Here is a 15,819-nt window from a genome sequence, read left to right on the forward strand (position 1 = left end):
ATGGAACACAGAATAAGTCTGATCTGGAGGCCTACAATATATCCATGGCAATGATGACACCTGTTGAATCTCTCTGTAAATCATAGGAACAATAGTGATGTTTGGACTGCTAGGTTTCCTGGTTACCATGGAAATGAACCTGCTGGTTACATTTTTGTGCAATCACACTGAGACTAAAGTGTCAACCCCCCTCCCCTTCCCCGCCCCTTTCTGTAACCATGACCATAGGGGTGACTATTTCAGTTGCGCTTCCCAGTAGCCCCAGCAGCAGGAGGAGCAACTAGAAATCTGATTAAGTATCAGGTGTCAGAGTGTAAGCCGTAAGGAGGAAGTATGAAAAAAGAAACATGGCGGGGCATTTTTTTCAGTAGGAAAAGGCCAGATCTACTATGCTGAATACAATGACATTGATACTCTTGCTTCTTGCACAGGCGCAGTGCAGGAATTCTCAGAACACGCCTACGCGCGCATTTTCTCCCCTTCCTCTCCCTCTTTCCACTTTCCTCTCTCTCCCTTTTTCTCCTCTCCTTTCCCCCTCCCACTACTTGGTCTTTCAGTCTTTCCGTTAGTCCGTTTAAGTCTCTCTTTCCGACCCCATCCTCCACCCTTCCTCCCCCTCCCCCCTTCCTTTTCCGTCTCACGCGCAAGGCCGCTCGCACATGCGCATTAGGCACGAAACCTCGCTCTTTGTCCCCATCTGTCGTTCACACGAACTCAAGCCTTTGGCATTCGGTAGCCAATAGAATCGAAGAAATGGCGGAAAAATGATTCCGCCTCTGGAGATAAACTTTGATTGGCAGCTCAGCTAACCAATCGAGAGCGTCACTTCGTATCCCTTGGGAGGCACCGAGCTCCGTCGTCTCGCTTCCGGCGGTCGCGCGCTCTTTTCTCGGGACGGTGGAGGCCGTGTAGCGTCGCCGTTACTCCGAGGAGAGAGCAGTCCGTAGAGGGTGAGTTTGGGGACGGCTTGCATCTTGTTTGGGAGGGGAGTGAGGTTTTTTGCGACAATCGGCGAAGGAAGAGGCTAGGGCGAGGCTAGGTTTGGAGGGAGAATGGCGGTTCCAAGGCCCCTTGAGGCCTTGTCTCCGCCGCCACACGGCCTCCTCTGCCCACCCGCCGGGGCCCAGCCCTCTCAACTCGCCTCGGGCTTTAATCAGTCGCACGTTTTCTTTTCCGCACGTTTCTTTGTGCGACTCATCTCTGCATCTCAGACGTGTCAGTAAGTTGCGGGCCTCCGAGCCGCCCTGGGCCCAAGGGTGTGGGGTCCATTATGCCAAAGCCCTGAAGTCGTGGTTGGTTGGAGGAGGAGGCGCTTTGTCGGGCGCTCCTCCTCTCGGCCCCGCGAGGCCATTAATTCAGAATGGGCAAGTGGGGCCCCTTGAGCGATGTTTCTTTGTCAAAACTCTTAGCTGGGAAGTTCCTCTGCTGGTCCAAACCCCACCGCTTTCGTAGTCAGGTTCCTGTATGCCCCTTTTCTAGTCTTGCTGCCTACCTTCCCGCACCCATTTATAGCATCACTTTTTAAAAATGAGACTAATTTATGGATTTCGTATCGAGTATTTTATCTTCCACTTTGGTGAACTCTTATCGTACGCTGACACTTTTCTTTGTGTTTTAAACAGAGAAGTCGAGGTTAGAGGGGCCTGGGAGGCACTTTGCTGACTTCAGTCGAAGTTGAGGTAGGTGTAGTGGGTAGGGTTGCCAGATAAAATACAGGGCACCCAATTGAATTAAAATTTCACATAGACAACGAATTATTTTTCAGTATCCATTGCATGGTACTTCAAAACAACCATTTTTCATCTGAAATTCAAATTTAACGGTGGGTTGTGTATTGTACTTGTTAAATTTAGCGACTTTAGTGGGGAGTCACTGGCTAGATTTATACAGCGTCTTTGTCCAACTTCCTTGTTATTAAATAAAATGTCCTAAGAAACTCTTAGAAAAGGACCATAGGATGTCAGTTCATTTTACAGTTTTCCGGCTGGCCATGCAGACAGTCATCTCAGTCTGGTAAATTTACACCAGATTTTCCCCTCAGTTTCTATTTAAAAAGTTGACCCTTTTGCTGAAAATTGAGGGAACGTTTATTTAGATATCAGGTGTGATGTAGTGTTTGGTCCTATATCTAAACGTGTGTGCAGCTGTATCATGCCCAGTAGCCACAGTCGTTCTAATCCAGCAACACATATTTTCTCTGTAAATTCTTCATCAGGGTTACTTTTTAGGACATATAAGTAGATGGAAATCTTAGCTGCTGATGTTTGTGCTTTGTTCTCTTTTCAGAGGCGCAGTAGTTAGGGGGCAGTGAATTTATTACTCAGAAGAGCTTTCTGCACATATTTTCAAATGATATTGGTGGTCATCATCAGAAGTAGGTGATAGAAATACTACTTGAGGTACTTGATACTTTGTGGGCACTTTCTAGGCTTTATACAATATTACTTGGTCTTCACCACAGCGTACCCTATTGGGCTTCTTTGGGGACAGGGGGAGGGTGGTGTTTAATAGCTGGGACCCAAATAGGAAAAGATATGAATGATTCTAACACCCACCTTACCCAATCCCCAACTGTTTCTGGGGTTGGGTTTAGATTTTGTATGCTTTAATTTCATACTTTTGTATCTTTTTAAAGCGTGATTTCTTTTTTTTTTAAAGGTATCTCATTTGCCGTGAAACTGCTACACCTGTTCATGGCATTTAACATTGTTAACTTTTTGAGAAAGCAGTGCTGCACTATGTGGCAAGTCACAAAGAAGATAGATTCCATTTTTAAGAATTTATCCTAAGGAAATAATTAAACAAATAGCTGAAAGCAGAAGAAAATATTTTTAAAAAGCTGAAAGGAAAAAGACATTTACTGTAGCATTATAATAGGAAAAAACTGAAAACAACCTAAATGTATCAGAATAGAGAGTAGTAAATTTAGTGTACATCCAGATGTACTTTGTCTATTAAAAATTATAGTTGACAATTATATATACAGAAATGAGGAAAAGCTGAATAAACAACGGTGCATTATGATTTCAGTACCTGAAATGATAACGTATGTTTTGGAAGGTAAATAAGCGAAAATGGAAAGTTATGGGAGGAATATTTATTTGTGGATGTGCCCAATGATTTAGCTATGAGCATTCATTACAATGATGAAAAATTAGAAACATCCTGTGTCCAACACAGTGGGGACTTGGTTTACAGCTGAATATACTGTGTCCTTTAACAATTAATATAAAAGGGTTTAATGACATAAAAGCTCTTTATGATATATCATAAAGTAGAAAAAACAGGTTACAAAATAGTTTTTATAACGTCTCAATTCAAATACATACAAATATGTAAATTAATGATTAGAGGGGTATACCAAAATGTTAACAGTTAACTTTTTAAGTTTTCCTTTTATGTCTAAGTTTTCTATATTAAAGATGTATTTTGTAATAAATACCTAATTGTAATTTCTGATCCTTTGTAACATTAACGAGATACATGATTGATTAAATGATACAAATGAGAAAATTCAAGTCTTGGCTTATTAAGTCAACTTTTGAGTGAGATTTACCTTACAGCTCTAATTTAAAATCACAGTCTGCCTCCTTCCACTCCCTTTATCCATTTTATCCATTGCCCCCTGACATTTTTCTTTATTTTCACATAGCACTTACCTCTTATTAAGTACTGTGTAATTTATTTGTTATGTATATTGTTTTGTCTGTCACTAGAAGGTAAGCTCTGAGGAATCAGCTTTGTTGACTGATCCATCCCCAGCATCTTGTATAGTGCCTGGCAAATAGTAGGCATTCAGTGAATATTTGTTGAATGAATTAATAAAATGAAAAATTATCAACCTTCTAGCAGGGCAGTTGTTTTCATTTGTACCTACTTTCTGTTTCTTGTCTACAGTCACACATTTAAAATTTTAAAAACCTTTCCCCCTTAGAACATCAAACTTTTTTCACGTTTATGTCATCTTCATAATGCTGTATACTATTCCATTGTATAGATGTACCATAACTTAATAAAAACCATTCCCCTCATTTTGGATATTTAAGTCAATTTTTTTGTTTTGTTACCATAAAGGCCATCATAAGTGAACATTTTCATGGATGTAGTTTTTAAATTTTTTTTTCTTTTTTGAGACAGAGTCTCACTCTGTTGCCCGAGCTAGAGTGAGTGCTGTGGTGTCAGCTTAGCTCACAGCAACCTCAGACTCCTTGGCTCAAGCGATCCTTCTGTCTCAGCCTCCTGAGTAGCTGGGACTACAGGCATGTGCCACCATGCCAGCTAATTTTTTTCTATATATATTAGTTGGCCAATTAATTTCTTTCTATTTTTTAGTAGAGACGGGGTCTCGCTCTTGCTCAGGCTGGTCTTGAACTCCTGAGCTCAAGCAATCCTCCCGCCTCGGCCTCCCAGAGTGCTAGGATTACAGGCGTGAGCCACCATGGCCATCCCTGGCCTTAAATTTTAACATTATTTTCTGAGGATAATTTTTCTTAAAATTCATTATTTAAATAATGTAAACATATGGATAGCTCTTGTTACCTATTGTCTTATGAAAAAACTTTTGAATGCAGAATTTGATAATTGTATTGATGTTTTCAGTTTAAGTGGGATATGACAAAGTGGGTTAGGAAAGTTTTCATGCACGTAAAAGTATTCCCGTATACTAATCATCAAAAATCAATAGTTGTCAAACCTTTGCCACATTTCCTTCATCTGAGAAATATAACTTTCTGTATTTTTTTTTTTTTTGAGACAGAGTCTCGCTTTGTTGCCCAGTCTAGAGTGAGTGCCGTGGCATCAGCCTAGCTCACAGCAACCCCAAACTCTTGGGCTCAAGCAATCCTGCTGCCTCAGCCTCCCGAGTAGCTGGGACTACAGGCATGCGCTACCATGCCCAGCTAATTTTTTCTATGTATATTAGTTGGCCAATTAATTTCTTCCTATTTTATAGTAGAGACGGGGTCTCGCTCTTGCTCAGGCTGGTTTTGAACTCCTGAGCTGAGCAATCCGCCTGCCTCGACCTCCCAGAGTGCTAGGATTACAGGCGTGAGCCACTGTGCCCGGCCTAACTTTCTGTAAAAAGATCCTTTTCTTCATCTTTCTTTTAACTAAATTCTGACTAGAGGGTCTTATGTTTGAGGGAAAGGATTTAGGATTGACTTTGCCCTTTTATTTCCTAGAGAACCGTCCTTGGATCAGGAAGATGGTCCTCAGTTTGTTAACTTGATGAATGAGAAAATTTTAATTTTAGAACTGTCAACTTGAATTTAGTCTGGATTGTACCAGGAGTTTTCATTTTGTTTTCTTTTTAATCTTACGTTGACTTTTTTGTTGAGGTGAGATCTCACTATGTAGTCCAGGTTGGACTTGAACTCCTGGGCTCAAGCAATCCTCCTCAGCCTCCTGGGTAGCTAGGACTATAGGCACCCACTACTGTGCCTGGCATTTATGTTGATTTTTTAAATGACAGAATTTAACATTTTATGACCTATTTTTATCTCTTTATTTTTTATTTTTTTGAGACAGAGTCTCACTCTGTTGTCCAGGCTAGAGTGAGTGCCGTGGCATCAACCTCAAACTCCTGGGCTCAAGCGATCCTGCTGCCTCAGCCTCCCGAGTAGCTGGGACTACAGGCATGCGCCACCATGCCTGGCTAATTTTTTTCTCTATATATTGGCCAATTAATTTCTTTCTATTTATAGTAGAGACGGTGTCTCGCTCTTGCTCAGGCTGGTTTTGAACTCCTGACCTTGAGTAATCTGCCCGCTTCGGCCTCCCAGAGTGCTAGGATTACTGGCCTGAGCCACCGCACCTGGCCTCATCTTTTTATATTTGGTTTTATTGCTTTGGTAGTCAGTTATCCTTCCACTATAATTAATAACTATTTACTGCATGCCAGTAGTGAGTTAGTATTTTCACATTTATTTTTCATAGGCACCTTGAGAGACAGGTATTTTTATCATTCCCTTTATAACAGCTGAGAGACAAATATAGAAGCAATTTATTAAGTAGTACATAGCTAGTAAGTATTGGGAACATGATTCAAAACCTAAGGTTGTCTAACAGCCTATACTTTTCTCACTATTCTTTCTACAGTATCTACTGTAGGCTAGGACTGCTAGGTTTCAGAGAAAAGCAAAACTTTATTAGTCCATATCCTTGAGTTAACTAGAATTTATTTAAATCATTTGTGTTTTTAAAACATGCTTTAATGTGTGATAGGGCCAATTTTTAGGGGTAGGTTCTTTTGGGAAAGTAGTTTCTTTCCTATTAATGGAAGGTTCCTTAAGTTATCCTAGTGCAAGTTCTCATATAGTACTCATCTAGTTTCGTGTGCAGTGTAACTGCTGATGCCTGGTTGTTTTTAGATTTTTGAATTGTATTCCTTTGCCATAATTGTTCAAAGTAAGCAATCGTTTGAATCTAGCAAAAGCCAGAGTACCAAAAGTGATTAATGACATCAGAAAAGTGACTGCATTCTTAGGTCTGAATTGTATTTGACAGTCTACTTCTTTTTAGGGTGCAAAAATGCAGAGCAATAAAACTTTTAACTTGGAGAAGCAAAACCACACTCCAAGGAAGCATCACCACCAGCAGCACCACCCGCACCACCAGCAGCAGCAGCAGCAGCCGCCACCACCGCCAATACCTGCAAACGGGCAACAGGCCAGCAGCCAAAGTGGGTAGATGCTAGGTGATGGAGTAGAGATAGGTTCCCTCTTGGGAATGGTTTCTTCATTTTTAGATTAGTCTTCTGGGATTATAAGTGAATAGGCCTTTATAGCACACCTTTGTTCTTTTCCCTGTTTACATCTTAATACCTCTTACGATGGAAAAAAGCTGACTCCCTGAAAGCAAGAAACAGACATGTATAACAGCATTTGAGTACAGGTTGATCTGCTGTGTCAGCACATTCTACTGCTAAACAGATGTCTACATATTTTACCTCTGCTTGGTTCTTACAGGTAGTCATCAGATGACCAATAGTTAAAGAGAATATAGAACAAGTCTTTGAGGCTAATGGAGAAGTTATAGTGATTATTATACTTTTCAGCTTGGGGCCTGTACCAACCCATTTTTAATCAGAGTAGAAAGTCTTTAAATGTATGTTCTCATTCATTCAGTACACTTTGAGTACTTATTGTATACCCGTAAGACTAGAACCAATCTCAACTCATTATTTCCAGAAGTTCTGACAAAGAATAGTCTTTCCTAACTCATTTCCCAAGCCTGAAAGGATGGGAACTGTTAAGGTTATGAAGATTAGTGAGAGATTAGGAAAATGGAGCAATTATGTTTTAAATTCTAAAATCTATCCAATCCCTTGTAACGTAAGGCTCCTTGAATTGCTTAATTTTCTTTTTGGCCAATAGCTCCTGAATTGTCTTTTTCTCTGGTTTAGTCCAGTTTGGCTTCTGGCCCATAGTAGAGCTGTTGAGATGTCCCCCCAGATCTCTGCATACTGCTTTCACATTATAAGGTACAATTTACTGATAAATGGTTAGTGGATAGGTTCCATTGGGAAATAGTGTTTACCTTCTCTACAGCAATTATGTTTCCCAATCTAGCAGCAGTTAGAGCTCTTTGAGGATGTAACTATTATTCTCTTTTCCCTATCTTTTGAGTAACTGAGTGTCTTCTCTCAGATGAAGGCTTGACTATTGACCTGAAGAATTTTAGGAAACCAGGAGAGAAGACCTTCACCCAACGAAGCCGTCTATTTGTGGGCAACCTTCCTCCTGACATCACTGAGGAGGAAATGAGGAAACTATTTGAGAAATATGGGAAGGCAGGCGAAGTCTTCATCCATAAGGACAAAGGATTTGGCTTTATCCGCTTGGTGAGCAACTGTTGGCTTTGGGGCATGTATTCTAAAAGGTGGGGAAATGGGGAATGCTGGATATAGAAAAGTAGGCTGTGGGAATAATTCTTAGATGATCTGTTTGTTAAAAGCTTATAGTTGATGAAACAGTATAAAATGCAGATTTTAATTTTTTTGTCATAGGTTGCTTTAAGGACAACATAAGTTTATTTGTCTAGGATACTGGGGCTAAAGTATGCCCTTTGGAACTTGCTTGTTTTAATTGGAAAATTTCAAATACACAGAAGTAAATAGAATAATATAATGAATCTGCACATGTTTTGCCCAGCTTCAATAATTATCAACTCCTGGTTAATTCTGTCTTATCTATACCCTTCCCCTATTTGCTTCTCCCATGAGTATTTTAGTAAGTTGATCTTTTTTTTCCAGAAAATGTGAAAAAAAAATTTAGCAATGATCAAGGTTTGTATTACTTATTTCCAAAACTCATACATATATAATGTCTTACTTAAGACTTCAAAGCCATAAGGAGACAGTCTTATTTGTATCTTTAAAAAATTTTTTTTGGCCAGGTGCAGTGGCTCACGTCTGTAATCCTAGCACACTGGGAGGCTGAGGCGGGAGAATCGTTTGAGCTCAGGAGTTCGAGACCAGCCTGAGCAACAGCGAGACCCTGTCTCTACTAAAAACAAATAGAAAGAAATTAGCCGGACAACTAAGAATATAGAGAAAAAATTAGCCGGGCATGGTGGTGCATGCCTGTAGTCCCAGCTACTTGGGAGGCTGAGGCAGAAGGATTGCTTGAGCCCAGGAGTTTGAGGTTGCTGTGAGCTATGAGCTAGGCTGACACCATGGCACTCTAGCCCAGGCAACAGAGCAAGACTCTGTCTCAAAAAAAAAAAAAATTTTAATTGTGATAAAATATATAACAAAATTCACGGTCTTAACCATTTGTAAGTATAGAGCTTATTTTTAAATCTAGTTTGTTTTAGGGAAAGTAGATGAAAAGTAAACATTTCTAGGGATTATCTACCTCCATAAATGGATCTCATTCTGATTTGCCACTAACTTGAGGCTATAGGCAAGTCATTATCCCTGGGTGTCATATTTCTCTTTAGTAATGTGAAGGGGATCCCATCAAGGTCTGTGGTTCCAAACAGGCCTCTTGGAGAGGACATAAGTGATTCTGGTATAGAGCTAGCAAAAATTAAAATATTCTGGGTGCTGTATTGTAAGGGTAGATTTTAGGGTGGTGTTTGTTTTGTGGATGATCTGTTACTACTTGGGAGAATAACTTATGCAGTTGATGACCACGTAAGTGGTATTAGCTCCTAGAATTATGTCTGATGTATTGTAAGGCCATCAGAATAATTAATTAAGGTAACCAGAGTTACCTGAAACACAGTTCAGTTCTTCCTGTTCTATCCATGTTTCTTTGTGTGCTTGTTGCCAAGTATTTTTATGGAGACATTTTGTTATTGAGCTATGTTACTTTAGACTATAGATGACTGCTTGGGCGGTCTTTGTCAAACTGACTTATTCTAATTTTCCTCTGCTTTTTAGGAAACACGAACCCTAGCGGAGATTGCCAAAGTGGAGCTGGACAACATGCCACTCCGTGGAAAGCAGCTGCGTGTGCGCTTTGCCTGCCATAGTGCATCCCTTACGGTCCGAAACCTTCCTCAGTACGTGTCCAACGAACTGCTGGAAGAAGCTTTTTCTGTGTTTGGACAGGTGGAGAGGGCTGTAGTCATTGTGGATGATCGAGGAAGGCCCTCAGGAAAAGGCATTGTTGAATTCTCAGGGAAGCCAGCTGCTCGCAAAGCTCTGGACAGATGCAGTGAAGGCTCCTTCCTGTTAACCACGTAAGTGAGGGATCAATTTAATGAGTGTTAAGACTCCCTTTACTTGGAGGTTTTAAAACTCTGAAAAGTTGTTTTGTGCATGCAATATCTCTTAGCTCCAAGTCGTTTCCTAGAGTTCTATAGATAGCAGATATTTAGGCTGTACTTAAGTACTTTACCTAGCTATTGTGAACATCTTTTTAAAGCTATATTCAGAGATCTGAACCCCGACTCAAACCTGATTATCGACCCAAAATTCTCCATAATGCCATTAAAAGGTCTTGGTTACTTTGGGCTAGGTATAAGAATTCCCTCAGAAGTATATTTAATTGTCCAATCCTGACCCCTAACTAGTTCATTGTGCCAGTGGCAAATGTAAAGGGGAAGCCTGGTATAGAGTATGATTTAATTAATGCTGAGCTTGCTTCTTTCTCCCAGATTTCCTCGTCCTGTGACTGTGGAGCCCATGGACCAGTTAGATGATGAAGAGGGACTTCCAGAGAAGCTGGTTATAAAGAACCAGCAATTTCACAAGTATGTTGGTCCTGATAGATTTCCTGTTAAGTGTTTGCTTCTGAAGTTAGGTTGTAAAAGGTTGTCTAAAAGAGGCAGGTCTTTCTTTGCTGAATGTGTTCACTGGCAGCCATTATCTTTACCCTCAGAAATAGTGTCATGCTTAGTTGGGGTTATCTTATGCAAAGTTAGTAACCTAGGAACCTTGTTTATAGGGAGCGAGAGCAGCCACCCAGATTTGCACAGCCTGGCTCCTTTGAGTATGAGTATGCCATGCGCTGGAAGGCACTCATTGAAATGGAGAAGCAGCAGCAGGACCAAGTGGACCGTAACATCAAGGAGGCTCGTGAGAAGCTGGAGATGGAAATGGAGGCTGCTCGCCATGAGCACCAGGTCATGCTGATGAGACAGGGTGAGTATAGGCTTGTAGGTCTTATTAACTAAAATAAAATCTTAAGGCTCACCCCCATACCGGCTGACTGAATGGACCTGCTCATGGCCAAAGGAATATCCTAAAACCAAATTGCCTGCCAAGAGGAGGGAGATCAGACATGCCCAACTCCCTTCTTGGGGATATCCTTTGCAACCCATTAACAGGCCTAAGGGTATTTAAGGTAAACCTTCAGGTCCTCAATTTACACAACAAATCTATGTCACTGATAAAAAACTCCTATGTTAAAACATTCCAAGCCTTTAGACAAAGCTTCATGTCTTTAACCAGTTAGTTACAAGTCAAAGAATCTTTAAACCCACCTATAACCTATAAGCCCCCCTTCGAGATGGCCCACCTTTTGGGCCAAACCAATGTATGCTTCCCGTGTGTTGATTTATGATTTTACCTGTAACCCCTGTGTCCTTGAAATGTATAAAACCAAACTGTAACCCAGCCACAGCGAGTCCACTTGCTCAAGGCTTCTTGGGTGTGGCTCTGGGTCATGGTCCTCAAATTTGGCTTAGAATAAATCTCTTTAAAATTATTTTACAGAGTTTGGCTTTTTTTCCCCATTAATAGTCTTAAATCTAGAATAAGGAAAAAATGGCTTTTTTCAGGAGTTTCTTTGTATCAATTAGTAGAAAGGCCTATATCTCTGCTTTTATTCTTTCAAATATTTTGTTGATCTTGGTAGGCAAATAGGCTTGGAGATGTAGCAGAGAATACTGTTAGGGTGGAAATACAGAGGAGGGAGGAGCTTCAAGACTAAAGCCTATGATAGCAATGTTAGGGTGGAAATACAGAGGAGGGAGCAGCTTCAACACTAAAGCCTACAATAGCAATGTTATCTATAGGAAAATAAAAAAGACTGAAGCAGCTTCCTGTCCAGAGGTAGACAAAAGTGAGAGAATGAGACAGTCCCTCATTGGGGGGGGAAGTTCTCCCCATGTGGAGGTAGAGAAAAGTCCCCTTGCGAGCCACCAAATGTTAGGGTGGAAAACCTAGTAGGTGCTTTTGGCACAGGTAGAGAAAGATTTCTCACACAGAAATTAAGATATGAAAGTAAAAGAATTACTTTGATCCTTTTAGAGGAGGGAAGGGGGAGAGAGAGTGAAAAAGAGAGGGGAAAGAAAGAGAGTAGGGAGAGCGGATGACATTCCAAAGAAAGAGAAGGGAGATGCCAGTTTATGGGGACAAAGAGAAAAAAAATAGTAATCATTGTGGAGTAATAAGCAGACAGCTGCCAGAAGTCAGGTCTGTGTTGTTTTCTCTGTTCCTTGAGACTTGGTTATCTCTGAAATGTAGTCAGGCTTATTCTCAGGGGATGCAATTTAGCCCCTAAGTTATGGTTTGGGGCAGGAAACTAAGGCCTGGAGTTTGCCCCCCTGCTGTCAGTCCTGGAGTTTCTCAGGAACACCTTGAGGCTGTAAAACAATTTTTTTTTTTTTTTTTTTTTTGATTAGGGTTATCCTTAGATGTAAAACAATTTTTAAAAGCAGATTCTGGCAAATGTACATTTCCTTTCTGTCTTTTGGCTCTTTTCTGATGTTTGCGAAAACAGAGTCCCTACAGGGTACCTGCTAGCTTGGGGGAGAAATAACAGTAAGGAGAGCTCATGATTGATCTTTAGATGTTGTTAGGAAACTGCATTATTAGGTATTTTCCTATTGCTTCTGCAAGGCTGGTCTTTCAAATATTGATTCTGTAGAGAAGGAAATGGTACATTTGGCTTCAATTTTGGAATCTGGACACCTTGGAAGGCCCCTCAGGGATTTTATCAAACTCTGTGTCTTTTTTTATGAAAGGTTATCGGGTCTATATGAAGAGAATGAGGAACGTTTTCAATCAGTCTGTTATTTTTCTAGATTTAATGAGGCGCCAAGAAGAACTTCGGAGGATGGAAGAGCTGCACAACCAAGAGGTGCAAAAACGAAAGCAACTGGAGCTCAGGTAACTTTTTTTCTTGAACCTTCTTCCTCTGACAACTCTAAAAGGTAATGTCTTGCTCCTATTTCTTACCCCACCATGCTACCTCATGCATTTGTAAATATGTTTTGGCAAGTATTTGCTGGCTGCTTCTCAGGTTCTCCTTTTGCATGGGGGATATATTAGCTACCCGTGGTTCTAGGAATTATTACCTGGGGCTGCACTAAAAAGAAAGCCTCTGCGTGCTGGTCTCTTGAGGTTCCTTTAGGAGTTGCCTTAGGGCTGGGAGTCTCCTGGTGTGCTGTGGTAGTTTTCAGTAGGCTGGTCTCCTTGGCTGAGTCCCCTTTTGAGATAATCTGCTCAAGTTCTAGAATGCCTGTCTTAAATACCATGGTGACTCTATAGACAGGAGGAGGAGCGCAGGCGCCGTGAGGAAGAGATGCGGAGGCAACAGGAAGAAATGATGCGGCGACAGCAGGAAGGATTCAAGGGAACCTTCCCTGATGCGGTATATCTCCCATGTGCCCGTAATGTACTAGGCCAGTTGTGATATGACAAACTCACCATGAATTGTCTGCTAGTACACCAGGTTATGACCAATTTTTCTGTGCTGTGAAATTCCTTTTAGAAAAAAAAATTCATAGGAGGGAGAGGTAAAGTGGGGAGCTCTTCTCACCTCACAGGCATCTTAGGATGAAAAAGCTGGAGCACTGTATGCTGTTAAGACTCGGTGACTATAGGACGAGATATACTGAGTCCTATAGCAGCCTTGGCCAGTCTGCCGTCCTTGCAGTTGTACAAGTTAGAACCCTAGAAGAAGTCAAATATCTTTCCCCCTTCCTTTTACCTCTCTTTCTGTTCCTAGTACTCTGGTTTGTGTCCTAGTAGCTCTGTGACCTTGAACTTGAGCTGTTGGTGTTCCTCAGCTTAGTCGCAGTGCTCTTGGGATATATAATCACTCTGCTTCCCATCGTGCGTGGTCCTTGATGAATTGTGATAAGATACACTGCTGTCTGGGACTGTCTCAAGTATTTTTTATTTTTCAGAGAGAACAGGAGATACGGATGGGCCAGATGGCCATGGGAGGTAAGGACTTAGGGGGTTAATGGCTTTGATTCCCTTTTTTGTCTGGTCTCTGGTGAACTATGTAGCTTCTCCTACCTAGTCCAACTTTAAGGGACTGAAATTTCCAGGAGCATTGTTTTTAGGGGGTGACATACATGTCTTAGCCTAGAGGTATTATTGAATTGTTTTATTTGGTATAGAAAGAGACTAACAATCTCTATCCCCTGTACCGATCATATTCCTCTGCTTTAGGTGCTATGGGCATAAACAACAGAGGTGCCATGCCCCCTGCTCCTGTGCCGGCTGGTACCCCAGCTCCTCCAGGACCTGCCACTATGATGCCGGATGGAACCTTGGGATTGGTAATTAGCTGCAGGGCCTTACAGTAATTGTAAATGGTGGGAGGAGGAGAAAGGGCTTTGCCTTCACAGACCTTGGGCCTACCTCAGTTTTGCTACAGATCTCGGTCTTTAGGACCACTAATATCCATTAAATGTAACCTCAAGATCTTTATTTTTGAATCTTGAGCAAACTCAGTCTCTAACTATACTTTAAGGGTTAAGCAAATGCCTCTGTCTGACCAACCAGTCTGATTGACTATTAAGTTGCTACCTTGGTAGTAACAGGTTGGTTTTTTGAAGGAAGTTAATGAAGTCTAGGCATTATCACATAAAAAAATAGATGCTAATCCAAAGGCTTCATGGCTCATAACAGTCCTGGGGTTGTTTTGGTTCTTGTGTCAAAATGGATAGTACCAAAACTGGATAGGCTTAAGGTTGCTGAAGAGTCATGACCTGCCCTTGTCTAGATACCTAGCTCAGGAAAAAGGACTTAGCTAGAACTTAAACAAAGTAGGAATTTAGTACTGTATGTGACGTTGTTTAGTCAGTAGTGAAGAATGTGGATGAAAAAGTTAAAGGTGGGATGATTGGGTAAGTCCCTGATTCAAATAACCTTCCTTTCAGGGTTGTCCACTGGAATTCTTAAGACTTGCTCACCTGGCCGGGCGTGGTGGCTCACGCCTGTAATCCTAGCATTCTGGGAGGCCGAGGCGGGTGGATTGCTCGAGGTCAGGAGTTTGAAACCAGCCTGAGCAAGAGCGAGACCCCGTCTCTACTATAAATAGAAAGAAATTAACTGGCCAACTAATATATATAGAAAAAGTTAGCCGGGTATGGTGGTGCATGCCTGTAGTCCCAGCTACTCGGGAGGCTGAGGCAGAAGGATTGCTTGAGCCCAGGAGTTTGAGGTTGCTGTGAGCTAAGCTGACACCACAGCACTCACTCTAGCCTGGGCAACACAGTGAGACTCTGTCTCAATAAAAAAAGACTTGCTCACCTTCCCCTAGCATCAGGAGCCTTGACTAGTTGGGTAGAAACGATTGTCCCCAGTGGAGGGACTACAAATGGGTGGGAAGCTTAGAACAAATATTCTGTTATAATGTTGCTCTCTTTTTCTCTTTAAGACCCCACCAACAACTGAACGCTTTGGCCAAGCTGCTACAATGGAGGGAATTGGGGCAATTGGTGGAACTCCTCCTGCATTCAACCGTGCAGCTCCTGGAGCTGAATTTGCTCCAAACAAACGTCGCCGATACTAATAAAGTTGCAGTGTCTAGTTTCTCAAAACCCTTAAAAGAAGGACCCTTTTTGGACTAGCCAGAATTCTACCCTGGAAAAGTGTTAGGGATTCCTCCTAATAGTTAGGTCTACCCTGCCTGTACTACTCTAGGGAGTATGCTGGAGGCAGAGGGCAAGGGAGGGGTGGTATTTAACAAATCAGTTCTGTGTGGTATGTTGTTTAATCAGTTCTATGTGGTGCATTCCTGAAGTCTCAAATGTGATTGTTGAGGGCCTGGGGGAACCATGGCAAAATGGATCCAGTTAGAGCCCTATTAATCTTGATCATTCCGGTTTTTGTCCATCCTGTTTTGTTTTCTTATCCTTACACCCCCTATCCCAGAGACACTGCCACATGCCACCACAAAATCCCCCAATGACCTTAGCCCATTGCTCCATTTACTCCCAGGTGAGAATTCAGGCAAATGTCCACAGAGGTCACAGACAGCGTACATACGGTTCTGTTATATCCCATATATTACCCTTAATGTCTTTAAGGAAGACATTTTCTCTTAGAGATTTTCATTTTAGTATATCTTTAAAAAAAAATCTGGTGTTAACTTGCCTCCATCCTTTTCTTGGGTAAAGATGACCCAG

At 41.6% G+C, this 15,819-nt stretch overlaps 1 protein-coding gene across 2 annotated transcripts; it reads left to right on the top strand.

Annotated features, from left to right (window-relative positions):
• The first annotated feature begins 820 nt into the window (after nucleotides 1-820).
• On the top strand, nucleotides 821-15,231 carry NONO (non-POU domain containing octamer binding). Of its 2 annotated transcripts, XM_012736190.3 has the most exons (12): nucleotides 827-950; nucleotides 1,623-1,679; nucleotides 6,520-6,679; nucleotides 7,647-7,840; nucleotides 9,386-9,687; nucleotides 10,105-10,200; nucleotides 10,395-10,591; nucleotides 12,478-12,562; nucleotides 12,944-13,046; nucleotides 13,585-13,624; nucleotides 13,856-13,965; nucleotides 15,069-15,231. In XM_012736190.3, exons 3-12 carry the CDS (start codon nucleotides 6,529-6,531, stop codon nucleotides 15,201-15,203), a joined length of 1,413 nt encoding a protein of 470 aa, XP_012591644.2. In that variant the 5' UTR covers nucleotides 827-950; nucleotides 1,623-1,679; nucleotides 6,520-6,528; the 3' UTR covers nucleotides 15,204-15,231. The 2 variants fall into 2 exon arrangements, with proteins under 2 accessions (XP_012591645.2, XP_012591644.2); XM_012736191.3 differs by lacking the exon at nucleotides 1,623-1,679 and having other exon boundaries at nucleotides 821-950.
• The last annotated feature ends 588 nt before the right edge of the window (nucleotides 15,232-15,819 follow it).

This window comes from Microcebus murinus, chromosome X, assembly GCF_040939455.1.
Source record: "Microcebus murinus isolate Inina chromosome X, M.murinus_Inina_mat1.0, whole genome shotgun sequence".
NCBI classification, from domain to species: domain Eukaryota; kingdom Metazoa; phylum Chordata; class Mammalia; order Primates; family Cheirogaleidae; genus Microcebus; species Microcebus murinus.

What these genes read in the sequence shown, in the direction of transcription:
- NONO (XM_012736191.3), top strand. Translation starts at nt 6,529, where the DNA reads ATGCAGAGCAATAAAACTTTTAACTTGGAGAAGCAAAACCACACTCCA. An exon ending in CGAAAGCAACTGGAGCTCAG is followed by an intron (nt 12,563 to 12,943) that starts GTAACTTTTTTT and finishes GTGACTCTATAG; the next exon opens with ACAGGAGGAGGAGCGCAGGC. An exon ending in AGGGAACCTTCCCTGATGCG is followed by an intron (nt 13,047 to 13,584) that starts GTATATCTCCCA and finishes TTTATTTTTCAG; the next exon opens with AGAGAACAGGAGATACGGAT.